The sequence below is a fragment of the Sus scrofa genome, chromosome 8 (genome assembly GCF_000003025.6).
Source record: "Sus scrofa isolate TJ Tabasco breed Duroc chromosome 8, Sscrofa11.1, whole genome shotgun sequence".
NCBI classification, from domain to species: Eukaryota; Metazoa; Chordata; class Mammalia; order Artiodactyla; family Suidae; genus Sus; species Sus scrofa.
The window spans coordinates 1,921,924-1,947,938 of record NC_010450.4 but is presented as its reverse complement, the minus strand read 5'-3'; the positions used below and the strand labels follow the sequence as shown (position 1 = coordinate 1,947,938).

The 26,015-nt window shown below is 64.2% G+C and overlaps 2 protein-coding genes across 6 annotated transcripts in view; both read right to left on the bottom strand.

Moving 5' to 3' along the window:
- MSANTD1 (Myb/SANT DNA binding domain containing 1) lies at nt 3,185–12,979 on the bottom strand. Its single transcript, XM_013978508.2, has 6 exons — nt 12,911–12,979; nt 11,398–11,592; nt 10,388–10,648; nt 8,948–9,348; nt 5,440–5,715; nt 3,185–3,837 (listed from the first exon to the last, which is right to left on the bottom strand). Exons 1-6 carry the CDS (start codon nt 12,977–12,979, stop codon nt 3,597–3,599), a joined length of 1,443 nt encoding a protein of 480 aa, XP_013833962.2. The 3' UTR covers nt 3,185–3,596.
- Nucleotides 13,937–26,015, bottom strand: part of HTT (huntingtin) — a 124,235-nt gene continuing 112,156 nt past the window's right edge. For 2 of the 5 annotated variants that reach the window (XM_021100446.1, XM_021100447.1), the window contains exons 58-67: nt 25,826–25,953; nt 25,610–25,739; nt 23,155–23,310; nt 20,916–21,106; nt 20,611–20,725; nt 20,284–20,497; nt 19,862–19,967; nt 18,217–18,379; nt 17,969–18,129; nt 16,592–17,312 (exon numbers count right to left, since the gene is read on the bottom strand). In XM_021100446.1, the coding sequence (XP_020956105.1) occupies nt 17,099–17,312; nt 17,969–18,129; nt 18,217–18,379; nt 19,862–19,967; nt 20,284–20,497; nt 20,611–20,725; nt 20,916–21,106; nt 23,155–23,310; nt 25,610–25,739; nt 25,826–25,953 (1,578 nt within the window). In that variant the 3' untranslated portion in view covers nt 16,592–17,098. 5 annotated transcript variants of the gene reach the window in all.

Genomic DNA, 26,015 nt, shown 5'->3' with positions numbered 1-26,015 from the left:
TTCTCATGGATGCGAGGCAGATTCGTTTCCACTGAGCCACGACGGGAACTCCAGGAAAATTTCTTGAAGTGAGTATTTCCTAAATCTTCGGTTTAATTTATACACAGGGACTCTAGCGGGTATTATACTGGTACTTAGAACCCGCACAAACGAAAGCTCTTTGGCATTGTCCCTAAGTCTTCAGCGTGTCGGGACCTTTGACGCGTCCCGAGGCCCGGGATTGAGAGGGAGCCCTGGGCCGGCCGTGGAGGGCGGTCCGCGGGCAGCTTCCCGAGGGGATGCTTCTTGGGACCGTGCACCTGCTGCCTCCCACCCGCCGTGTCTGAGCCTCGTTTCCTGACCCTCTCCCGTCTCACGAGTGTGGAAGGCGTGTTCGTGTTTTATTTCGTGTCTCTGCCAGGTCTCCTTTCATATAGATTTTATATGAGCTTTAAAATAATTCCATCCATTTCAAATCAGAGACTCAGTGTTACTGAGACTATAGTTGGAATGACATTGATAAAATAGTATTTTATTTCGTAGTTTCCAAGAGCGCGCTATCTCGCCATATGCTCAGGTATTTTTTTACATTTTTCAATGACACTGAATAGTTGCCTTCGTATACCTTCTGCTTAAATTCACTCGTAGATATTCCATGGCTTTTAATCATAACTGTGGATGGAATATTTTTCCATTCTCACATTAACAGGTTTAAAGCGGTTTAAAGGGCGCTTGAGCTTTGGTATAATTTGGTTCTCTGGGCACAAAATATTAACTGAAAATTGGAGTTCCCATCATGGCTCAGCAGTTAATGAACCCGACTAGGAACCATGAGGTTGCGGGTTCGATCCCTGGCCTTGCTCCGTGGGTTAAAGATCTGGCATTGCCGTGAGCTGTAGTGTAGGTTGCAGACGTGGCTCGGATCCCGCGTGGCTGTGGCTCTGGCATGGGCCGGCAGCTATGGTTCCAATTCAACCCCAGCCTGGGAACCTCCATATGCTGTGGGTGCGGCCCTAAAAAGACAAAAAAAAAAAAAAAAGAATTACCTGAAAATAAAGGTATTTTTTATTTCTTCATTTCGTCTCTTGACCTGCTTGTTTTGTCTTTACATAAATGTCCAAACAACATAAAATAATAACGGTGAAAGTGAGCACACAGCCTGGTTCTGGATTTTAGTTTCCAGTGTTAACATGCTGTTTTGCTGAATCTTATCAAATACTTTAACATCTACCGATATCACCACTTTTGCCTCCTTAATGGATCAATAACTGCAGAAGTGGGAAAGCTGTTTAAAGACACACAGCTTATGAAGGGCTCCGTGTGGCGCTTCCCGGCTGGGCTCCGCTGGCCTCTAAGTGGCTCCGTTCAGCCCAAGGAGAAGGATGTGCTGATTCGGCCGTGGACGCAGAAATAGCTTCAATCACGGACTCTGATGGAGACGGCAGGGACAGGAAAGCAGACCAAACTACCTCTAAACACAATTGCAAAAATGCAAAATTACATGTTGTAACTGACACCTTCTGTTTCTGAAAGACTAGCCTAAGTCTAGGAATGTGCAAAGACGTTTAAGGTGAAGAAGGGGCTTCAGGCCTCCATCCGTGACCCCCTGGGGGACGCCTGGGTGTGACCACCCTCTGATGGGGTCACTTGCCCATGGGCGGTCAGTGCAGACCCTCACAGGCCAGCCCAGCAAGGCCCCTGGTCGCTTACGCCAATGGTTCCTGGTGCTGCTGTCTCCTCTAAGAGCTGGGAACTCGCCAAGGCAGCCCCCGAACTGAGGTCAACAGGAGGTGCCTCCAGGTGCCCCGTCTCTGCAGCAGGTGCGGGAGCTGGCTGTGCACACCTGGCAGCTGGTGTTGTGGGAATATTTCCACCACGGAGATGGGCAAGTTACACACACACACACACACACACACACACACACACACACACACACACACTGCAGAGCCGGGGATCAGCCAGCAGGCACCCCTCGGCCCCAGAGCAGGATGGGCTGAATCCATAGCACATCACTGGGAGTGGGGGTGGGGGCCAGTCCTGGTTACTGCCCGGCTGACCTCAAGGGCCTCTGGAGGGTTGGATGAGCTGGTGGCTGTCATACCAGGGCGACAGTGGCAGCCTCCTGGCTAGACCCCTGCTTCCACCCCCCCAACAACAAAAAACCCACATTTGATTGAGCAGTAGCTGGAGGGGGCTCTTCTAAACCACAAGCCCCCTGATGGACCCTCAAACCCTGTGCGTGGCAGCAATGTGCCGGCTCAGGGGTGAATTAGACACTCCTTGTGGAAGAGTGAGTGACACGGCATCTCTGCTGCGAGGATGGACCACGCAGACGCTGGCCCACAGACCCCAGAGGGCGCCCGGGTGGAGGGAGCGAAGATGCCGATGGGTGCTCTGTGCTCTGGACAGACGGGCCCGGACAGGCGGGTGGCTGTGTGTCAGAAAGGAGTTTAATGAACCCGGTGCTTCCCAGACAGAGCAAAGCCAGCCGTCTGGTCCTTGTGACGGGCAGTGCTCCCTCACTGAGGCGTCCTCAGGACTCGCCCCCAGACTCCATGAAGGGCAGCCCCCCCTCCCCACCCCATCCCCAAATAGCTTCTTGGGAGCCACTGAGCATCTGGGTCCCGGGCCCTGGTCCCCAGCAAGACCCCGAATGAACGTAACCCAGGCCTCCGGTCCTGCCTTCTTTCAGTCACACTGGGCGGGCTTCCTCTGCAGCCAGTGCCCAAAGCCCGAGCCGGGACTCAGAGGAACCGGGCAAGGGGCTTCTGGAAGGGCTTTCCCGCCTGTGGCAGCTCTGGCTGCATCCACCCAGGCCCCTTCCCTCCCAGACTCGGATCCGGGCTTTTCTAGTGGGAGTGCCTAAGCGGGCTGGGGTTAGGGATTAGGGGTTAGGGTTAGGGTTAGGGGTTAGGGTTGGGGTTGGGATTAGGGATTAGGGTTGGCGTTAGTGGTTAGAGGTTAGGGTTAAGGATTAGGGGTTAGGGGTTAGAGGTTAGGGGTTAGGGGTTAGGGTCAGGATTAGCTCTGGCGTTCGGCCAGCTCCTGGCCATGTGCCCTGTCCTTGTCCTCGTCCTCTCCTGTCCTGCCCGCCCAGCGCTTCCACAACCTGCTGCTGCTTCCTCGCTCTTCTCACTCCCCGAGGCCAGGCCTGGGTTCTGTCCCCTCCCTTGGCCCGGAAAACCGGACAGGGCGGCCGCGGGAGCAGAGTCCACACTTTTATTAGGGCTGTTGCGGAGGAGGCAGCAGGGCCCCGCCGCCCAGGCAGGGGAACAGCGGGGGGGCTGGAAGGCGGACGGGCCGCTGGGGTCTCCCGGCCCAGAGGCTGTCTCAGGGCACACCTGCCTCTGAGCTCTTGGCTGCTCTGCTGCCCCCAAGCCCCGCCCGTGCACCCCGCTTCCAGGCAGTTTTACTTCCAAGAGCCCTTTCAAGGATTCTCGATTGTCAAGACAGAAGAGCAGATTCTGGAATGTTCTCACTCGGGAGGCACCCTGCAGGGGCCCAGGGTCCTGGCCGCGTGTCCAGGGAGGGGCTTTCGTGCCGCTGCTGAGGCCTGGAGGTCTGCGAGGCCCCTCGGAGGGGCAGGAGGCGGCGCGCCCCGGGGCCGGGGGCCGGGGCTAGACGCCCGACTTGGCGATGATCTTCTCGAGCAGGCTCATCATGCGCTCCTGCAGCTGCAGGCTCTGCACCTGCAGCAGGTGGTGCTGGTCCAGCACGCGGCGCACCTCGCGGCAGGTCTCCTCCAGGGCGCGGCTCAGCTTGCGCTGCTCCCCGAGCATGGCCTCCAGCAGCCGCAGCTTCTTCCTCTGGAAGTGGCCGCCCTGCCCCTTGCGCTTCCTCACGGGCCGCTCGTCCGACCTGGAAGGACAGCGCGGGCATGTGGGCGGCTGGCCCTGCGCCCAGACCCTGCCCCACCCTCCCGGCCACCACCGGCCCCCCGGGGGCTGCGGCCTGGCGAGCTGGGCCCCCCGTCCGCACACGTCGGGAGGGAGCGCAGGCCCAGTGAGATGGGGGGCAGGGGCCACCCCGGAGGGACGAAGAGGGCTGGCTGGGAGGGGCTGCTGGGCAGTGTGGCTCCTCCTGGGATGCCAGAGACCACGGGGCCCAGCCGGCCTGGTGGCAGTTGGGGGACCTGGGGTCCCAGAGGGAGGGCCTGGGCCCCTTTGTCTCCCGGCAGCTGGGAGTGGGGCCAGCCCGCCCTGGGGGTGAGCTGGCAGGGGACAGGCACCCAGAAGGTAGGGCCGTGGAGGCCTGGACCCCCTGGGACCAAACCTCCATTGGATGGAGCTGAGGCAGCCAGGCCCTCAGCCGTGCCTGGGCTCTGGACGGGGCAGCACAGGTCTGGTAGGCCCCTGGGGGGCAGGGAATGGCCACCTCCCACCAGCCCCAAGGCCCTACCTGCCCCCAGCCCGGGCAGAATCGTGACCTAGCCAAGCTCCAGGGCAGGAGGGCAGAGCTTGGACCCAAGAGGGAGAACGGCTCCCGTCCCAGCCCTGGTGTAACGTCCGGGCAGCCGTCAGCGGGGAGCCGGGCTCAATCCGTGGAAATGACTGCTGGTAATCACAGGCTTCCCAGAAGCAAAGGCACTTTTGACTTAGGTCTCTGCCGAGAGGTCCCCTCTGAGGAAGGGGCGCTGCACAAACCGAGCAGCAGCCCCCCACATCGGGGGTGTCAGGCTGGAGGGGACCCCGGCCCCGAGATGACTTCCTCACCCGCCCCCACTCACTGATGGACTTGAGACGGGGCTCAGGGGAGGCAGGGCCACGGCTCAAAGCCACGCTCTTGCCATTCTCTTCCCGTTCTGGCCAACTCCTATTCACCCATGAAAGCCCAGCCCAAAGGTCACCTCCTCCGGCTCCCTGGAACGTCTTGAGGTGGGGTCAGCGTGGGCAGCCAAGGGATTGAGTCTGCCTGCTGCCGCCGGGCTCCGAGGACACCCTGGAGGCTTGGCCTGACACCCCCTCCCTGGTGTTGAGAGACCGGGCGAGGCCAGGGAGCAGGGCACCCCCCAGGCACACAGTCTGCTTGTGGGGGGAGCCTGAGAGCCAGAAGCCCAGGGGGCAGGAGGGCCCCTGGTCGGGGCACCCGGCCTTCCCCCGAGCGCCAGGCCCTGTGCCAGAGTCTGTTCTGGCCGCTACACTCCCAGCCGTCCTCGGAGGAGGTCCTGGCCTGTGCCCACGGTACAGAGGGACCTGTCCCCACGTTACAGAGGGAGACGGAGACCCAGAGAGATCCGGGTGTTCACACAGCGAAGCAGGGACGGAGTCAGCAGACGGCCGTCTGCGGACACGACAGCCCTGCCTGCGGGGCACCTGCCTGCCTGCCTCTGCCACCCTGACCCTGGAGGCTCGTGACACCAGCTCGGCCTCCGCAGCCACCGGGGTGGCCGGGACAGCCGCGCTCGCTGCTCCCAGCCCCTCCCCGCTGGCGGTGGGGGCGGGGGGGGGGAGCACACACTACCTGAACTTAAGGGACAGTAAGCTGGAGGAGCTGTCGGAGCCATCGTCCTGGAAGCGGCCTTCGAAGGAGCACTGGTTATACGGTAAGTACAGAGGGGCGGACTTAGCGGACGGCGACAGGGACGCCTCGGTCTGGGACGTGGAGGGCCCCGGCTGCTGGCCGTCCGGCAGTTTGCCATCACAGGACTCGGGGACCTTGGCCAGAATCCTATCAATGGCTAGGTAATAGGGCCAGTCGGGCGGGACGGACTCGCTATCTGTCATGCATTTTAATTTCCTGAAACGAGAGACACAAGAGCCACGGGTGAGAAACAGCTGCTCCCGGCCCTGCTCGCCCGGCCCGTGGCAGAGGGGCGCCGGGGATGCCAGGCCCAGGGGCCACGTGGCACGGGGTCGGGGGGAGCCACTCTTGGCCAGACAAATCCGAACATCGGCGAGGCTCCAGGCCAAGGTGACCCTGGGCTCGGAAAAGCAGCCAGGCTCGGGACCTACACGGCTGCAGATGTTGAGAGGGGAGCCCGGGCCTGGTGTGAGCAAGGCTGTGTGCTGGGCGCCCGGGCTCATCAGGGCTGGTCCTCTTTGCCTTTCCCCTGTTTCTAAGCTCTCTGCAATGAACACGTTAACCAGCAATAAAAAAATGTATGATACAAACATGGGAAAAATGCACTGTGATAGCTAACGCCGACATAAAACAACATAACATAAAAAAACATGTTTTTCTAAAGAGGACGCCCTGGGGAGCAAGACCCCCAGGAGGTAAGAGCACGGCCCTCAGTGTCCAGCAGATCTAAGTCTGTGTCTCGTCTCCACCACTTTGCTGTGTGACCCTGGGCAGGTTCACTAACCTCTCTGGGCCTCCTTTTTCACATCCATAAAATGGGGATGCTGAGAGGATGCAAGAAGACAATGCCCGGGGCCTGGCAAACAGCAAGCTACGCAGCTGTCGTCTCGGGACGAAGGTGCCGGGGGTGGGGGACCGGGCCTGAAGGTCCCCTCCCACACGGCCTCGCACCCCCATCCCCACTCAGACCCCGGGCCAGGTCTGCACGACATGCCTCTGCCCCGGTGGGCTCGAGCCCCTCCCGGGCCCTGCACCCTGCCCGCCCCTGCAGGGCCCTCAGCCGACCCCGGGAGGTGGGGCTGGGAGATGGGGCCGCAGGACAGCTGGGCCGCCTGGCCAGGCCACGAGAGAGGCCGCAGTGGGGCGAGTGGGGCGAGTGGGGCTCTCTGCCTCCTGAAGCCAGGGTCTCCCCTCAGCCTCAGCCTGCGGCCCCATGTTCCCACCCAGGCTCCTCCCGACGTGGGGAGGCCTTCGGGCTCCAAGGCCAAATGACCCCTGTCTCCCAATACGGGGTTCCTGCCGGGGTGTGGCCACTGGTCACACGTGGCACTGGAGATAAGGAGGTGACCCTCTGAGAGAGGCCCCTGGCAAAGGGCTGTGAGGCCCAGGGCAGCAGGATGGGCCACACGGGGAAGGCGGCTGCTCTGTCCTCCTGACCGCAGGAGCGCCGTCCAGCAGGCCGAGGGCCCCGTGGACCCCCAGCACAGGGCCAGCCCCCGCCCCAGCTCCCCCGGCTCTCGGTCCGCCCACGCAGGCCAGCCCACCCCTGGGAGAAACGAGCGAAGGCCCGGCCCGATGCGGGAAGGCCCGGAACGGCAGGACCACAGGACGCGCTCCGTGGAACCAGGCCACCGCCAGCTTCCTTAGCCTTCACCTCAATATACAAAAAGCCATCGGGGAGAAATACTAAAAGCCTCTCCTGGGGGTGGGGGGGGAGATAAAGAACCAGGCACCCAGCCAGAGCCACGGCCTGCGCGGGGCTGTGTGGCCTCGGCAAGTCCCTCTCCTGCTCTGGTCTTGGTTTCGCCTCCGTGAGCGGGAGCTGTGAGCAGCTTCATAAACGAGCACCCAGGCTGCAGTGGCTGGGGGTGTTGGGGGGAGCTGGGGGTGCTGGGGGGCTGGGGGGCCTGGGAGGGAGGCTGTAGCATCTGAGGGGGCTGGGGGGAGGTTGCAGCGGCTGGGGCTGGGAGGAGGCTGGAGGGAGGCTGAAGGGGCTGGGAGGAGGCTGGAGGGAGGCTGGGGGGCTGGGGGAGGCTAGAGGGAGGCTGGGGGGCTGGGGGGAGGCTGCAGCAGCTGGGGGTGCTGGGGGAGGCAGGGGAGGAGCTGGGGGAGGCGGGGGAGGAGCTGGGGGGGGGCCCAGCCTGCCACGCCTTCGTCTCCTGGGGCCTCCTCAGCCACATGCCCCCAGGAGCAGACACAGACTCCCTCCCCTGGGATTCTGAAGAGAGCTTTCAGGATAAATAATGAATAACCCGGCCAGACACCAACCAGAGCCCATGAGTTAGAGTCAGGCAGGAGGCGGGTCACACAGCCAGGGTCACCTCCGCAGCCTCCTCGTGGGCGCCGAGGGCCCGGGGCATCTGCAGATGGCCCTCAGCAGCTGCTGGCGGCCGGACTCTCACGTCCTTTACTGGGTGACTCTGACGCCTCTGGACCCCAGCAGCTGCCTCTTCCCCCCTCCCGGGCCTGGCGGGGCCGAGGCTGCAGGTCAGAAGTGGGCCCTTGGACGGGCAGGCTCAGGACCCGCTCCTCCAAGGGCCAAAAACTGCCGAACGGACGCAGGTGAAACAGCTTTGGGGTCCAGGGCCTGGGAGCCCGGCACGTCCCCAGGCTGCAGACAGGCTGGGACACAGACCACTCCCGCCTGATCTGGGGGGTGTGTGGTGGTGGTGGGGGCTCTCACCCCCAGAAGCGGCTCCCAGCACCCGAGGCAAACCTGCTGGCCCCGTTTCACACCCAGCCCTGGCCTGACCTGTCCCCCGACCCTGGTGGCCACTAGGAGGACCAGGAGGCGCATGGACCGGGACCTGCCTCCCAGGACGCTCCCCCACCCCCCGAGAACACGGATGGGCTCCCAAGGGCCCCTGCTCCGGGTACTGCTCCCCCCACAGCCCGGCTCCTGCTTGACTTTCCCGCACTCGTGACCCACTGCACACCCGTGACCTCTGCCCTGCCTGTGACCCTCTGTGGATGGGCCTGGGCACGTGGGGCCACACGGCTCCGTCCTGGAGGCCGGAGCTGCCGCCACCCGGGCCGCGTGCTGGCCCTGACCCCGCAGTCCTCCTGAGCCGGCCAGGCCAGGGCGCCCAGCGCACGACGGGGCGGAAGCAGGGGGCCTCCTGGAGGGAGGGGACCCTCCTGGGCCCTTGGGGGTTCCACGTGAGCCCTCCGCGCCTCCTCCCGGCCCGAGGCCAGGGCCGCGCTGCCATCACAGGAGGCTCGGGGAGGCCGAGGACGACAGCGCGTCAGGGCAGCTGGACCCGCGCCCCGGCCTGGGTCCCCACGCGCGCAGCAGCGCCCACCGCCCCGGGGAGCGCGGCCAGGCCTGGGCGGCCGGGCGGGAGTTGCTGCAGGGTCTGGGGCCTGGGCCGACGGGGCCCTGGGGGGGGGGGGCGGATGGGCCCCAGCCCCGCCCTGGCGCCCACACAAAGCCCGAGGGGCGGCCCACCTGTACTGGAAGGTCATGTTGGTGATCTTGATCTTGATCTCCTCGCCCAGCCGGCGCTCGCCCGTCATCTCCAGCAGCTTGCTGGCCATCTTCTCGTACACCTTGGCGTTGCGCTTGGTCTGCTTCAGCTCGTCGAAGAACTCCTCCCAGACGAGCATGAGGCCGCGCATTTCGGCGTCCGTCCAGTTGCGGGCCCGCCGGTGCTTCTCCGTCTGGGGGGACGGGAGGTAGCCGGGCACCTCGGCCGCCGCCATGCCAGGGGCACCCGCGGGGTGCAAGCGCGCGCGCGCGGCCGGCCGCCCGCCCGGGGCCCGCGCACCTCGGTGGGAGCCCCGCTCCCGGAAGGCAGCTCCTCGCTCAAAATGGGGCCTACATCTGACAGGCAGGAATTTAGTTAAAAGCTTTTAAACGGGAAACGTCATTTTGATGTCACGTTTCCATAGCAACAGAGCAACTGCATAAGCTACAACAACAGAAACCTTTTAACTGAAAGCGCAGGAATCAGGGCCACCCTGACGGGCCATCAATATTGCAGTGAGCGGGCCGGGCCCCAAACCGGCGGCCCAGGCTCCCGGCCCTGCCTCCCGCCCCAGCCGGGCGGCCAGGCTGGCCAGCCCAGGCCCCAGCCAAGCATCTCCACCGGGCAGACTGGGCTCTCGAAGTGGGATCCAGGCCGCAGCCCCCCTCAGCCCCGCCTCGGCTCACACGGGGCCCAGGGAGGGTCCAGAAGGGGGGCTGGGGGCAAACAAAGAGGGAGGTGGGGGAGCAGGCAGAGAGGTGGAGGGCAGAGGCGGACACGGCTGGGGGAGACAGACCCAGGAACACACCCCAGAGACCCTCAGAGACACACGGGCGTGCCAAGACCCACCACCCGAGATGCCCCGCTGGCTCTGGCCAACACGCTCACACTTACACCGCCAGGCTGGGGGGAGCAGACCCCTGGCTCAGGCCCCGTGAGCCTGCACCCTCCTTGTGGGCAGACTGCCTGCCGGCCTGGGGGATGTGGGTGGGCCGAGGAGCCAGTGCAGTTCTTAAAGCCGGAGAGTGGCTGGGAGCAGGCAGCGTGTGTCCAGCCCGCCCTGGGCACCCCGACTGCAGCCCCGACAACCCCAAGCCCGCGCCACCCACACCCAGACCCGCCCCGTCCCCTTGGCTGGGTGGGGTGCTCCTTGCGCCCCCAGGGCCCCAGAGAAAAGGGTTTGGCGAAGCCAGGCTGAACAAAGAACCGAACACGTGGCCTCCCTCCTTCCCAGGAGCTCGCGTGGATCTGCCTTCGGACTTCCGGGCAGACTTGTCCGTTCTTCACGACCCTGCCCGGCATCGCCCCCCGCTGCAGTCTTCCTGCTCCACTGTGCCCCTCCCCTCCCCTCCTGCAAGCGGAGCTGCCCTGAGCCAGCCCCGCTTTCCCTTCCCAGCTGCGTGGCCCTGGGGTAAGGACACCTGCAGAGGCGCCAGTGGTGAGAGGCACTCTGAGCGCTGCCCACGGTGCTCCAGCTTCGGTGGTCGCGGTACTTCTGTGAGGGCCACTGGCACTGGGGTCATTGCCATTTTACAGATGAAGAGCCCGAGGGACAGAGAGGTGAGGTCACCCTCTGGGCTTTGACCCCAGGCAGGCAGGACAGGGCTGGGTCTGCCGCTGTGCTGCACGTGGCCTGGCTGCTCCCCGTGGAAGACGCTGTCACGCCCCCTCTGCCCCTGGTCCTGGGCAGGGGCGCACACAGCACAGCCGGTGCAAGCTGCTGCCGGCCTGGGTAACGGCTCCCATTCTCTTGGGAGGCCCTCAACGCTGACCTTGGACGATGTGGCCTCAGCAGGCCTCTTCCAAGCACTTGCCTGAGGCTCAGTCCTAATGGCTTGACGGCCAGGGCCAGGGGACGGGGACACTGACCCCCAGCACCAGCCAGGCTGGGAGGGCCCCATGGAACAAAGGCAGGCACCACGGAAGAGCCCGGCCGGAGGGGGTGAGGCCACACTGCCCGGAGCTCTGGGGGCTGGCAGGGAGAGGCGGTGGGGCTGTGCAGGGGGCAGGGCAGCAAAGGTGGGCCTGAGAGCCAGGCTGGGGATAGGGACCCAGGTGCCACCACGGCTGGCCAGTGGACCGGACAGGAGCGCAGAGTGCTGTAGTCTGTGGGGGCTGCAGAAAGAGGTGCCGCCTAAAGACATCAGGATTGAAAGATTTTAAGATATATCTCAAGTGGGCAGCTTGCCAGCAAGAGCCCTCACACCTGCTGGACGGGCTGTGATGGCCACGTGGGGCCTTACCCCCAGGCCCACGGCCCAGCAGGCCTGACTGTGCCCCTTCCTGGCATGGCGGGATTCTGCTGGGCCTGGACTCAGGAAAGGACTCATGGAGCCCAGGCTGCAAAGCTCCTGTTGGCAGAGTGCCCTCCTGGGCACTAATGTGGCGAGGAGCGCCTTGCTCTGAGGCGCCCCAGGACCGGGGAGCCGACCTGGGACGGGAGGCGGCCCTCAGTCTCCGCCCAAGTGCCCCCACCCTGCACCCATGGGCCCCGGGCTCGCCCTGACACCCGCTGCAGCCAGAACTGGGAGTGCAGCTGGTCGGGGCAGCAGCGTTCCCGGTCAAGGCTGGGCCCTGCCGTCTGCTGCCTGTAGAAGGTCCTCCTTCTCTGGGTCTCAGAGGTCAACTGGGGACACGGGGACACCACGCCTGGCCACACGGCACCTCTCAGGCTCACAGCTGCTGCTCTCTAGGCCTGGGGACCTGGCCCAGAGCGCTCAGTGGTGTCTGCAGAGTGAATGAGTGATGGGAAGGCCCCCTCCTCCAGGACGGCCCTGCCCCGACTCCCTCCCCAAGTGTCCTGAGTGCTGGCTCTCGGCTCGGCCTGAGAACCTTCCCCACCCACGACTCCAAGGGCAGAGCAGGGCTCCTCAGTGTATCCTGGCACATGGGGCAGGGGCTCGAGGCAGAGCCAGCCCAGAGCCTCAAACCCAGCTCCATCGACTCAACAGGTAACTCGGTCACGCCCACTGCAGCCTCTGTCCTCACCACCCAGGGGTGGTGGTGGGGGAAACAGACCAACCTAGACACGGAACTGGTGCGCGGAGGGCACAGCTGCTTCCCCACCCCCACCCCCGCCTTTGGATAGGGCTGGCGTGTTGGCGTGGCCAGGGCTGGTGAATGGTTGCCGGGAAACGCCCTTGCCCTGGGGTCCCAACCTGGGCAACACCAGGACAGCCGGTCCTAAAGCCTCCAAGAGCTGCCTGTGCCCAGGGCCCTGGCAGCCGGGTGGCTCCAGAGGAGCCATCTACGCCTGTGTGGTCCCACAGCTGACAGGTCCAGGGGGTCAAGGGGAAAGGCTGGGCTCCAACCGTCGCTGGGGACAGGAGCCATGGGGACACCCGTGCAGCAGAGCCTTGCTCTTGGTCTCCAAGGACAAGAAGCGAGGCAGGAAGGGAGGCAGGGCAGCTGCATGGCCCCATCTGTCCCAGCTTGGGGGTGCTCCATACCTTGGCACAACTGCATGGCTCAGTCTCTGCGGGAGGGGGAGGCAGAGGGTGGGGGGCTGGGTGGCCAGCAGCACCCACAGGGGGAAGCGGGGGTCAGGGCTCAGTTTGGGTCTGCAAAGGCGGGAGCCCAGGGCAGGAAGGGGCAACCCTAGGAGCTGTGGCGCCTCTGGGAGCAGGCAGGGAGGCGGCGTGTGGGGGCAGCGGGCGGGTAGCCCAGGAGGATGGACTGTCCTGGCGCCGGGGGTGGTGGTCTGTGCCCGCACCACCATCACTCCCCTGCGTCCATGGGAGCTCAGGCCCGGCTCTGGCCTCAGCCTCAGGGGAGTGGAGCCTGGCCAGCAGTTCCTCCCGCCCAGTCGGGGTGAAGGCCTGGGAAGGCCAGGCCCCCAGGGGACGTGGCTGCGGCAGGTGGAGCCCTGTGGGGGTGAGCCAGCTGACAGACGGAGAAGCCAGGCGACTGAAGCCCAAAGCTCGGGAAGCGCTAGATTCGCTCACGGCCCCCCGAGGCTCGGTGCCTCCACAGAGCGAGCCCCGCTCTGTGCCCACAGGCCCTGGGCGAGGCATGGGCTGGGCACCAGGTGCCAGGTCAGGAGCAGGGGCATCAAGAAAGGAAGGTCTCACCTTGGTGAGGCTGCTGCTTCTTTCCAGGTGCCCTTTTCTTTCTGGCAGGCCAGGCGTGCCAGCCAGGGTCCACTGTCCCTACCTGGGCCTGGGAGGGGCGGGCAGCGCTGAGGTGGCCCTGAGGGTGAGGTGTCGGGGGCCCTGGGGCCGTCGGAGGGGATAAACCGGAGGAGGCTGAGTGCTCTCCTCAAATGTTTAGAGCAACTCAGGTGGAAGGGACCCGGGTGGCCTGACCCCCAAGGCCCAGCAGCCAAACACTCTCCAAGCAGTTTCCTGCCAACAGCGGCCATGCCTTCAGCACGAGTCACAAGCTGCGTCTACAGGCCCGTGGGGTCCTACGGCCACCACCCAAGGGCAGGGGCCGGGCTGCCGGTCAACACTCCAGAACCAGGAACCTGGCAGACGCTGGGAAACACCTGCTCCAGCAGCCCCCAGCCTAGGGTCTGTCTCTGCAGGTTGGTTGGGGACCACTGGTGCCAAGGTCACCACAACACCGCCTGCCACGGTGCCCGATCCGCTGAGTGGAGACTTCCAGCAGGAGCTGGTGTGGCGGGCAGGAAGAACTTACCAGCTCACATGGATGGGGCGGCACTGCCAGCCCACCGCGGCCAACGAGGCGGAAGGGCCAGCCGGGCCGCGAGGGGCTCTAAAGTCAGGTGGTGCCCCCACGGGCCCCCTATAACATGGGCCAGTTCTGGCCGACCCTCCAGGGCCCTGGGAGAGTCCAACACGTAACCACTGTAGGCTGTGCAGCCACGAGCGCTGGGCAGGAGGCCCACTGCGCTGTGGTCCATGGGCCCTCGCAGTAAGTGCCCGCCCAGGCCCAGGGACAGCAGCCTCTGCTCCCCCATAAGCAAAGCAGACCTCACACAGCAACTCGTGGTTTAATTTTTTCCTTTAATTCAGATGTACAATGTTTGCAGCAGTTAAAAAATTAAAATAGACATCTCACGTCAGACCCTCTTTCTCCTCTCAGAAACAGGTCTGGGCCAGGCTCCGGGACGTGCCCTTCACAGCCCTGCCGGCTCCCAGCGAGGCGGCGACCGGGGGTAGGGGTGGGGGACAGCAATGGCACAGTACGAGTTCAAACCCTGCCGAAAGCCACTCTGCCATGCGCGAGGCAGCAGGCACGGGCAGTGGCCCCACTTAGCTCAGAGCCAAACCACCTTCGGCTACAACCCTCCAAAGCCAGAGGTCACCCACTGACAATGACAAACACTGTGGTGACCGTCCAGGACCAGACGCCCCCAGTGGGGTGACGCTGAGGGACAGCAGGTGGGCAGAGTGTCCTTGGCCCTTCCGGACCACCTTTGGTGGTCACCACCGTTGGAGCGGGGCTCCTCCCTGCTGAGCCTGACCCCTCTCGCGCACACCCCCAGCTCTGCAGCTCCCTGCCCATCGCGCCAGCAGACAGGCCTCCCGCTGGCCGGGCACTGACCACGGAGGGAGGGCCACGAGGCCCAGAGAGGACCCGGCAGGAAAGATGCTCGCAGGGTCGGGAGGAAGCAGAGTCCAGCCGCGCACACCATGTGCGACAGCTGGTGCAGCCCAAAGGGGCTACCCCGCTTCGGGACGTCCCACCTGAACCGAAGCAGGGCCCCCCTCGGTGCCCACACCCGAGGGCTTGGCAGCGTCCCGGCCACGAAGTGGGTCTGCGTGCGGCAGGCCTCCTGGGGCTGCGTTCTGAGCATCTGGGTGTCCAGCACACCCCTTCCTCCGAAGGGAGCTCGAGCCGGCAGAAGTGGGTGCACAGCCAAGGGCCCTTGGCACCTGGGAGGCCCGGGCAGCGCGGGGCCGCAGTGGGAGGCAGGCCCGGGGCAGGCTGCGCAGGCGCGTCGCGGCCAACTCCACCCTGGTTTCACTCCTACGTCCTGATTCCCAGCAGGACCCCGCCTCCCAGACGAACCTGACAACCAAGCGAAAGACATCTTCAACAAAATCGGCAACGAGAGGGTGCCGGCCAGGGGCTTTCAAGAACCAGATCCCGTCTCAGCCCCTCCTGCGGAGCCGACAAGGTGGGCGAGTCCTCAGCGGGGTTTTAACGAGCACCCCAGGCCCCGCGGCGGACCACGTGGCAGGGCTCGGGAAAGTCGGCTTCCGCGAGGACCTGGCCGTTCCTCGGCCGGGCGTGTCTGCAGATACAGAATTAGCCCTTGCGTCTCACACGCTCGCCCGGCTGAAACCACCTCCCTCACCAATGCACGCACGTGGGCAGCGCACAGGCGGGTCTCCGGGTCGGCGCCTGAGGCTGGAGCCCAGCTCCGGGTCACACGGTCGACGAGGGGCCGAGTCAACTCAGCCGAGCCCAGTGCCGCGCCCCCGCTTGTACACGCACAGCGTTACCGCTAACGAGCCGACAGCCCGAGCGGGACCACGTCGGCCTGCAGCACCCCCGTCTCGGAGCTGCTCCAAGAACGCGGGGGGCGGCAAGGGAAGCAGCTCTAGAACCTTCCTGCGCTCGCAAACATCCCAGCAGGTGCCCGACGGGAAGAGCTAGCGTGAGAGGCGGGAGGCCAAAGGGAACAGGAGAGCGGTCACTTCCTCACGTCTGGTTCAGTCGGCGTCCCTCCGGCAAGGCCCTGCTCGGGCCAGACTCCTCTCTACTGGGCACCCTCCGGCCCGGCGAGGCCTCTGCTGGAGGCTGGTGGGAAACCAGAGGCGGCTCTGAGGAGGCCCCCACCGCCTCCCCTGGCCCCACGCACACTCTGACCCCAAGGCCTTTGGGGACGGGCTGTGCGCTGTGGCGAGATGTCGCACAGACAGAGGGTGGCGCATGGGCCCCAAGGACCCCGTGCAGCCCTGGGGACACGGCATCCACATCACCTCCACTTAGGACGAAACACCAAACCTGACCGCACTTGAGCTCTGACCAAACTGGCCAACACGAGGGTGACCGGATGACCAGCTGCGCCGGGGACATGGAGAGCCCACCCTAAGTGCCCCAGGGGCTCCTGGCCAGGGCCACCCGGCAGCCCAGGCCGCCTCTGCATCTGGTGATCTGGCCCTCTGGGTCCAGAACCCGGGCTGGCCCCGCGCAGAAGCTGGGGGCGCACACACAGGCCCACGCTCCCCTGAGCTGAAAGAAGGCGCCGCGTCTGGGCTGAGCTGGGGAGGGGGCCGAGGAGCGGCTGGGGTCTTTCCCAGGACGCCGAGCTCTGTCTTGCCTGAGGGGTCGGGACAAATACCGCCCTTACACTCTCGAAGCCACTGGACACCTCTGCGCCCCAACATGCGGAGAAGACACGAGACGCAGGTCCCAACGCCCACCAGCCAGCCCGACAGACCGTGGCCCAGCTCAGGACGGACGCCGGGGAAGCGACAGCAGCTGCTTGTGGCCGGGTCAGCAGAGGGCCCGGGGGGTGGGCACTGTGAGAGCCGTCCGTGCCCCGGGGAGAAGGCCTGCACCAACGTTCCCTAAACTCCAACTAGATGTGAATGAGAGGAGAGGGGGCAGGGGGGAGCTGTCGGCAGAGGAAGGGGCACAGGCCTGCCCGCCACACGAGGCCGCGCATGCAGCAGACTTGGCAATGCACAGACTGTACACGGGCATAGAAAGTTACCTTAAAAGTAATCTCTTTACTGATATAATTAAACTTTAAATCCTGAGAAGAAGACAGACAGGGAAGAACGGTGCGGGCCGTCGTGCTCCCAGCCACCCCGCCCGGCCCAGACGAGACCCCGGGCCCCCTCGCCTCGCCGCGGGGACGCGAGGGGTGTGCTCCAAAGCCCGCCTGCGGGACAGCAGAGGGGCCCTCGGCCAGCCTGCGAGAGTAGAGAACTCCTGGTGCCAAGGAACAGGCTGGACAGGAGGAGGAAGATCAACACCTGGCTAACTGGCATTTAATGGACTCGGGCACGGAGGGCTCGCGACACAGCTGCTCCTGCCCTGGGAGGACTCGGGCTCAACCCCAGAGCCTCCTGCATGTACCCCTGCTCGCAGCCGCACCGCTGCCGGCAGGATGCCATCGCCCGGCCCCCAAGCCACAGAGGGAAGCCCGTGATGCCAAGCCACCGGGCTGGCAGGCCCAAAGTCCCCGCCGCCTCGCTGCCACCGCGTGGGCCTCAGCATGCAGCCACCCTGTGGACATCCTGCAAACATGTCAGCAGTCGGTGATAGGGGTTTCCTGGCACGGCGACCACCTCGAACACGGACTGGAAGGCCCTGCGGTCAAGCTCCTCCTCTATCTGGTGTCTGTAGAAGTCCGTGGCCACCAGGCAGAAGAGGTTCACGTCCACCTGCTCCAGCTTGCCCATCCTGCTGACGACGTGCGGGAGGCTGGAGCGCAGTTAAGGGAGCGAGCAGAGTGCTGCGTGCCTGGCCTCACCCGGGCGCCCCGCCTGACCCAGGTCTGGGCCCGGGCGGCCCTGAGCGCCTGCCGCCTCCACCCTGGCTCCTGCTGCCCCCTCCAGCCCCTCCAGCCAGGCGGCCTCTGCCAGCGGGAAGCCAGAGCCCCATGAAGGGCGCTCCTCTCTCCTCTCGGCAGCACTTACCTGGCCCGGCTCCCCGCGCAGTGCCAGCACTCCGCCCGCCGAGCACAGAGCCGTGCCGCCCTCCCAGGCCCGCTGTCAGGGCCAGGACGGCCGTCTGCCCAGAGGCGCTGCGGTCGGTCCTGGGGGAAGGCTGATCGAGGGGCAACGCCCGCTTTCGGCAGCCAGCCTTCTGGGGAGGGAACCGGATCTTCACTTAAGCTTCTACCCGAGAGGGGGAGAGGAAGCCCGTGACAAAGGATAACGAGAAGCGGCTTGAGGACACTCCGCCCGGCCTCCGGCCCTTGCCCACAGTGTTCCCTGCTCGCACCCCTCTCTCTGGCTTCAGGTGAGTGCCGTCCTGACACGGGCCTGTCTGCAGGGCTTCGGCTTCCAGCACTAACGCAAAGCTAGACGCCGACACAAGGGTGCCGGGTGGTGGGCGTGGGAGCCAGGCAAGGATACATGGCCGAGACCCACGGGCTGGTGGAGGCGCTGACGAAGAAGCAGGAGAGGCTCCACACGGCCATGGCGACTGGGGTCCTCTGGGTGAAGTTGGAGAGGGACAGCATGACCCAGTCCCGGACCATGGACGACTGTCCGGTGCTGTGCAGCGTCTGGAACACCTGTGGGGAAGGCCGGCCCGGCCGGCCACCCGTCAGCGCCAGCTCTGGGGCCACAAGGCTGGGCTGGGGCCCCCGTCCTGGCCTCACCTGGTACACGACAGTGGCCATGAACTGCGGGTACGGCTGCTGGTTGGACAGAAACTCCCCAATGACCTTGTTCATGACGTCCTGGGGCGGGAAGAAGTCATCCAGGAACTGGGGCAGGATCCTGGCCACCACTCTGGCTTCACAGGGAAACCCCTTTCTGATCCTGCAAGGAGGGCACGGGTCAGAGCCCCGCCCGGGGGGAAGGCCCGGGCTCCCCAGCCGGGGGGCCCTTGAAGAGACAAGCAGAGGTGGCTCGGAGCAGGGACCTCACAGGAGAGGTTTCGCGGGACCTGCGCTGGTCGGCAGTCGTTCTCGGTGTTTCTGCCTGCTGCCGAGGCACAGCTGTCAGCCAGGCCCCTCTTCTCACCTGACCTGTCCCTGGTGTGCCCTCCTGCCCCTCTGTCCCCATCCTCCAGTTGGCACCCCAGGCACTGTCCTTCCAGATGCAGGAAAGCAGCCATCACGCACCCAGGCCACTACCCCATCACACACAGCTGACCCTCGTACCCGTGGTTCCAAACCCAAACTTCGACCCACGGCTGGCTGAATGAACACGGGCCCGCGGGCCCCGCAGACCGAGGCGGACTGTGCCGCACCGTTTGCTACAAGGGGCTCGAGCACCAGCCAACTGTGGTGTCCATGGGGGTCCTGGAACCAAGCCTGTGGGTACTGGGGGATGACCGTATAGAAAAGCTACATTTGGCTGAAAAGCACTGCAGTGACCCAGAAACTGGTCCCCGAGTGCCCAAACCACCCTCCCGCAGGTGCGAGCTGCTGCCCAGCACAGGCCAGGCCACTGCTCTGGACGACACCCGCAACCGACAGTCAGCTTCTGCTAGCCTGGTGTCCCCCTGCCCGCGTTCTGGGAGAGTGGTCAGGCTCAACGCTGGCACTGCGCCGGCTGCAGTGCTTACCTTACCTACAAGCACTGGCGCACATGCCCCTCAGGGACGGGGCCAGAATGGGGGCTCCGCTGCCCGCTGTGGACATGAGGCAAGAGGAGTGCCTGCCACGGCTCCCTTGCAAATCCAGTACAGAGCAGACGCGCTCAGCCTCAGAACACCTCAGCTGGCCAGGCAGGTGCAGCCCAAGGCCTGCTCAGTGTGCTCTTGTGAAAAGCCAGACGCCTCCTGCTACCCGGCTGAGCAGTGCAGACCTGGCTTCCCCAAGGCCCCGTCCTGGAGAACAAGCCTAACGGGGCCCTAGCCCACCCTGTAGCTCTGGCAAGTGCAGCCCTCCTGGACAAGAGGGCACACGCGTGCCAGGTAGGCTGTGAACAGAGGCTCCCAAAGAGTCTGCATGGCGGTCTCCCCAAGACTCCCCCCGAGGTGCTTTCCGAGCTCAGAGCTCCTCTCTCAAAAGGCAGCAGCCCAACGGCCCTCGCTGTTAGCCGTCAGGCTCCGTCCCCTCCCGACACCACCGCACTGCAGGCACTGCCCCTTGCCTTCAGGAGACAGGCAAGCGCTTGGCACGGCCTTGGAGCCAGTCAACTCCGACCCAGGTGGCAAGAAGCTAGGCCCGCCCCCAGCGCAGACCCCCAGGGCAGCGCGGCGCAGGAGGAAGCAGGCGGGCCTGAGCGCAGCGGGCGTGTGTGTGTGCAGTGGCTCCTGGCCGGAGCTCCCAGCCAGGCCAGGCGCTTTCCTACCTGTCGAAGAGAACAGACACACGCTCCATGGCCACAATCACAGACTCGCTGTCGGGGGCGGCAGGGCTGGGGTCGGAGCTTCTGCCTGGGCTGATCTTCTCCTTTCCTGAAACAAAACCAAGCCGTTCGGTTCTACTGACAGCCAAACCAGAGAGGCTCCGTCAACAGGGCCTGGAACTCACGCACGGTCTCCTGAACCCCCAGAGATGGTCTGAAACCAGGTGATGGGGGCCCCCAGCAAGCAGCCCAGGGCCTGGCCCAGTCACACAGGGCCCACTGGTCAGCCTGCAGCCCGCTCCCCGTGAGGCGCTGACGCCCGCCCAGCTCTGCGACCTGGAGAACCACAGGAGCCTGCGGGCTGCCTCCCGAGCGTCTGGGATGTGCAGCGCTGGCCTGCCGGGCGCCAGTGGGCCCCCGCTCACCCGTGTACATGCAGGTGAGCATCAGGCCCAGGGCCGCCATGGCGCGGTGCGGGCTGTGCGCGTTCACTCTGTCCACGCTCAGCTTGACCAGGGACTCCGCGTCCAGCCGGGAGAGCTGCTCGGAGAGCAGGAGGCGCTCCAGGCCCCTCAGGACGCAGTGGTAGACGATGGACGGGGTGGACTCCTCGCTGCCGGACAGCATCACGCCACACATCTGCACAGGAGCACTTCCAGGTCAGAGGCACCGCAGGCCTCCCGCCTCAGAGGCCCCGCCCCGCGCTCAGGGCTCGGAGCCGCTGCGCGTGGAGGAGGCCCAGGCCCGCCCACCTGTATGACGGACGCAGAGAACTCGGGCCCGACGTCCAGAGGGTAGTTCTCGATCAGGTAGAAGGCCGTGGCGCACATCACCAGCACGTGCTGCTGGCTGTGCACGTTCACACAGCTGGAAGGAGACAGGGCGAGCTCAGCCACGCGGCAGCCCCTCCCGCCCGACGGCACGTGCTGTCCGCCGTCTCAGTGACCACAGCCACCGTCCCTGGGAGGAGGGTGCCAGCTGGCTTCCTGCTACCCCGCCTGCGCGCGGTCGCTCCTTTCGCGGCCCTGCTAGACGGCCTCAGGTGGCCCCCACTCACTGGGCCACGCCTCGGAGGTTGGAGAGGAGATAGTCGCTGATGGCCGGGATGAGCTGCTTGGCCGTGTCGTCCAGGAGGTCGCACTCCAGCACGTAGAGGGCGCCGTGCAGGGCTCCGATCCTGCTGGGCAGGTGGCTGCTCCTGAGCGTGCTCTCCAGCAGCCGGCTCACCGGCTCTGCCACGGCCTTGTCCTAGGGCACAGGCAGTGATGCCACGGGAGTGGCCAGGGGAGGGCAGGGGCCGCTGTGCAAGATGGGGCCCCATGGCGGGCCCAGCTGCTGTCCTCCGTCAGGGTCCCCAGCACCCTCACCGACGCCTCAGCTGTTGTGACGAGTGTGTCCATGCTGACACCTGGCCCCGGGGGCTGTGTGCCCGGCAGAGGGGTCCCCGGGGCCACCCCCAATAAGCCCTGGCTCCGAGTCTCTGAAGGGCTTCTCGGGGACAGCACGCCATGCATGTTGCCACAAGGTGTTGCTGGGGGACTGGGCGCAGCCCGTGTCACTCCCGGGACAGGGTTCTGGAAGCTGGTTTCCCTGGACCTCACCCCTCGGCCCCGTCCCTTCGCTGGTTCCGCTTTGCAGCCTCTCGCTGCCGTGGATCACAGCCCTGAGGACGAGTGTGTGTGTCCAGCCCTGCGTGTCCTCCTGCTGGACACCTGCGGTGGCCCCAACTGTGGTCTACACTAACTTGTGCCAAACACTGTTTCATTCAGTTCCTAAACAGCTGGAGGGAAGCCGAAACCTGAGCACCCAGCCCCAAGCGCTGCGTGTGGGATCGGCTCCATGCCAGGGAGGAAACCCCTTCACGGTGCGCAGGTGGGGACCCCTGCTGGCTGAGGGCCTCGCCTCATCCTGTAAAAGCCTCCGAGACTGTGGCCCTATGGCCTCCCAGGGATCCTAGCCTGAGCTCCCCCAGGTGACACAGCAGGACTCCTCCTCTGCTGCCCATACCCAAGGCCTCCAAATGCCACCAGGGAGGGCACAGCTCTCACACACTGGGAGAAGCTCTGAACCGCCAGGGCCACAGGCTGCATCCTCGGGGCAATGGCCCCGCGTTCACGGCGGGACCGGGGTCTCCACGTCACCCCGCCTGAGCCTCTGCCTAAGAGACCTCACTCACTGGAGTCACTGACGAGTCGGCATCTGCCCCCGGGGCTGGGGACAGGGCCAGGGCACAGGACAATCACCATGGAAACGAGCCCAGGCCTGACTCCTGCAGAGACGAAGGGACCCTTGGAGCCTGGCTGTTTCTCCCTCCCTCCCCACAGCCAGAGCGCCCGCCCTTGGAAGAGCAGAGAAAGCCGAGACTCGTGTTTCTGTGCCTGAAGGCCACCCAGGACGGTACCCGCTCTGGGCCCTGGCTCGGAGGGGCGAGCTCTGGTCGCAGGCACGGCTCACACCCCGTGTCTGCCACAGCCTGTGTGACCTGGAGCAAGCGGGTCACCCTGGCCTCGGCCTCCATGGGCACAGGAGGGTGTGTGAGGCCAGGGGGGAGCCCCCCAGAGGCCCCTGCTCTTAGGACCAGCAGCACAGGGGTGGGGCTGGGGGAGGAAGGGGGGGCGGGGGCGAGAGAGTGGCTGGGGCACTGCGACGCCCCTCACCGGTGGTTCCAGTGCCCGGCACGCGGCAGCTACCCTGGGTCTGTCCCGTGGACGAGTCTCTACTCTAGCAGAGGGAACCCAGGGGACAAGTGAGTGAGAAGAGGCACAACGACCGGCTGATGCCACGTGGCAAAGCGCAGAAAGACACTCAACTTGGAGTCCAGTTATTTTCCTCCAGAGGCAGAGCTGCTATTTCCAACCTGCTCTAGAAACGGCAGGCCGGCGGGCAGCACTTTCCATGTTGATGCTGCGTGGCCGCCGGGCATAGAGGGATGAGTTCTGATCAGCTAGAGAGGCACACTCAGGAGGAGGGGCTCAGAAGAAGGCCTGCCTGCCGCCCCCCCCACCCCGGCCCCACTCAGAACAGACAACAGACCTCAGTATCTGGGGGGGGGGGCACAGGTACAAGGTCACCACAGGGGCGGATCTGCCAGCCGGGCAGCATGGGGCCCCCAGCACAACTGGAAGGGCTGACTGTGCAGGAGTCGGCCACATGCCCCACCACCCGTGCAGCCCAGCCTCTTTGGGGACAGGGACACGACAGAACCAGGGGTCCAGGAGCCCAGCTGGAGGCACTGGCGCCACGCACTCAGCCGACTGCCCACATCTGCCCCGAGAGGCCCGCACCCTCCGGCTTACCATGCCGAGGACGGCGGCCGCCTTGCAGGTGGCGGGCACCAGGTACTGGAGGAGAATCTCGTCCTCTGGGGGGTGCGCCCGCCGCAGCTCCGTCAGCGTCAGATACATCATCTCAAACTGGCTGCGCTCCGTGAACAAGTCAGAGACCACCAGAAGCTGGAGATGGACACGGGGCAGAGGGGCGAGTCACGCCGCCAGGAAGCACACCACGTGGTCCAAGTGGCTTCGCAGGAGGCCTGGCCAGGAGAACTGGCATCTTAAAGGGCCGTAGGGAGGGTAAATGATCAGATACACAGTGCTGTGTGCAGAACTGATAACCCACGAGGACCCACTACAGAGCACAGGGAACTACATTCCATGTCTTACAATAACCTACAAGGGAAAAGAATCTGAAAAGGAATACATACACACCCACGTGTGTATAACTGAATCACTCTGCTGTACACCTGAAACTAACACAAATTGTGAAGTGACTCTCATTAAAAAAAAAAAAAGAAGAAGACGACGACTTTCCACTGTGGCTCAGTAGGTTAAGGACCCAACATACTGTCTGTGAGGATGCAGGTTCACTCCCTGGCCCCACTCAGTGCGTTAAGGATTCCGAGTTGCTGTGGCTGTGCTGCAGGCTGGCAGCTGAAGCTCCAATTCAACCCCTAGGTCGGGAGCTTCCATATGCCACAGGTGCAGCCCCAGAAAGAAAAAACAGAACACAAAGACCAGCGTGGAACTGCGCTCCCCGCAAGCCCATGCACTCTGCGGCCTGCGCGGGAACAAGCACCCACAGCAGCCCCACAAAGGTCCCAGCAGCCGAGAGGACAGGCTCCCAAAAGCCCCCAAATAGAGAAATGGGTGATTGCTTCAGAAATCAATGCTTTGGCAATGATTCTTGTTTCCCAAAAATGTTGTTTTTCGCATCCTATCTGAAAATGAGCCCTGAGGGGGCAGGAAGGCCCGTTCTTTGGGAGCGTGTGTCAAGGCTGGGCTTGGCGCTTCCTCTGAGGCCAGGGGTGAGCTGAACAGACTCAGCAAACTGTCCAGAAGAGCAGTTCTTACGGGGATGGGACCCGTGGATGCCTGCGGGCCTCTGGGGGTCACGGGTGGAGACGGTTTTTATAGAAACGCTAAGGCCCCCTTGCCGTTCTTTCCCGGGTTTCCCCGACTGCACAGCGGCGCGGTCTAGAGCGACCTGATGTTAGAGGGAGAGCAGAGCAGGCACGAGAAGCCCGGTGGTTTCTACCTAAGGAGCCAGACACCAGAGCTTGCAAAAGAACAAAATAAGGCTCTTCTCACTGTTTAAAAAAATCATTTTTAAACAGAAATTGGTATCATTACTGTTATTTTAAATGGATAGGTAGGGAACTTTTTTAAAACTTAAAGCGTTCTTGCTGTGGCTGGGCAGGTTAAGGACCATTGTCTATGAGGACGCGGGTTCAAACCCTGGTCTCGCTCAGCGAGTTAAGGATCCACCAGCGTTGCTGAAAACTGTGGTGTGTGTCGCAGATGCGCCTCGGACCTGGTATTGCTGTGACTGCAGTGTGGGAACTTCCACGTGCCACGGATGTGGCAATCAAAAGAGAAAAAAAATTTAAGATCTTTAGCAGTGCCTACAGTTGACTTTTTGAAAAAAAAAAAAAATCAATTTATAACTACTTACGTTATAAATTGAAAATTAGGTTCTTAAAAATCCCAACTTGACCAAATATGAGACAATTTAGAAACTTTCAAAGGAGTACAGAGAAAAATAGGCTTTTGGTCTTTTTGGCCACGCCCATGACATGTGCAAGCTCCCTGGCCAGCAATCGAACCCACGCCCCAGCAGCAGCCCCAGCCACTACGTGGTAACACCGGATCCTTAACCCAGTGTGCCACATGAGAACCCCGAGAAAAGCAGGCTAAAAAGAGTCTGCCGTCACCAGAAAGCGACATCTCTTGGGTGAAAACACTATGGACCCTGTGCTGCACAGACAACGCAGAGGGTCCCGCGGACAGGTGCCTCTCCCTGCTGGACCGCTGACCCAGGTGACGCAGAGACGCCTGCGCGGAAGAGGCAACGTCCGATACGACAAGTACGGCTGGGTACCACCTCCGGAAATCAGTGCTCTCTGGGGTCCCCAGCCGTGTCGAGAACGGACAGGACCCCCAGGCCAAGAGCTGGAGAACACCTGCTCCGAATGGGCGCTTCTCAGGGGGACTGCTGGTCACGGGACGGAGCCGGGCCCGGGGAGAGGTGGACAAGGACGGTGCGCCTCAGGCCTCACAGGAACGTGACGCTGCCGTGTGAGCGACACATCGTGACACGTGAGTGCTGTGTCGAGCCGCTGCCACGACAGCCCCACCGGCCTTACCAGAGCCCAGCCCGCCAGGGGCTGGACATGCGAAAACCGCTCCCTCGCGGGCTCGGAACCCGGGGACGGGCACCTGGGGCGCTGCCGCGCGGGGCGGGAGGCGAACTCACGGATCGGACCACTTCGCTGATGAGGATGACGGGGGTCCTCCTGGCCGCGCTGGACGGCAGGATCCAGCGACTGTAGAGCTCGAGCAGAAACTGCGAGCAGGAGTGGATGTCAACGCCAGCGCGGTGCTTCCTGCAACCCGAGCACAGACAGAGGTCACTGCAGCCGCCTGCCGCCAGCGCGCTTCCAGCTGCTCTCGACCAAAGGCAGACGGGAACCTGGAGTTGAGCGGCGACGTGGGCGGGGATGGCACGGGGACGTCCGCCTCCTCCTCCTCCTCCTCATCCCACTCCTCCTCCCGCAGGGGCGTGATGCTGTTCCCCAGCCACACGGAGTGGATGGACACCTGCAAGGGACACGAGTCGGGCTCAACCCTCGGGCCGGCGGCCGGGGGTTCAGGGGCAGCAG

Excerpts from the sequence above, each read along its gene's own strand:
- MSANTD1 (XM_013978508.2), bottom strand. The coding sequence starts at position 12,979 with ATGCCTCGCCCAGGGCCTGTGGGCACAGAGCGGGGCTCGCTCTGTGGA. Across the intron at positions 9,349-10,387 it reads CACCACTGGCGCCTCTGCAG|CTTTTAACTAAATTCCTGCC; the intron begins GTGTCCTTACCC and ends CCCGTTTAAAAG. Across the intron at positions 5,716-8,947 it reads AACATGACCTTCCAGTACAG|GAAATTAAAATGCATGACAG; the intron begins GTGGGCCGCCCC and ends CTCTCGTTTCAG.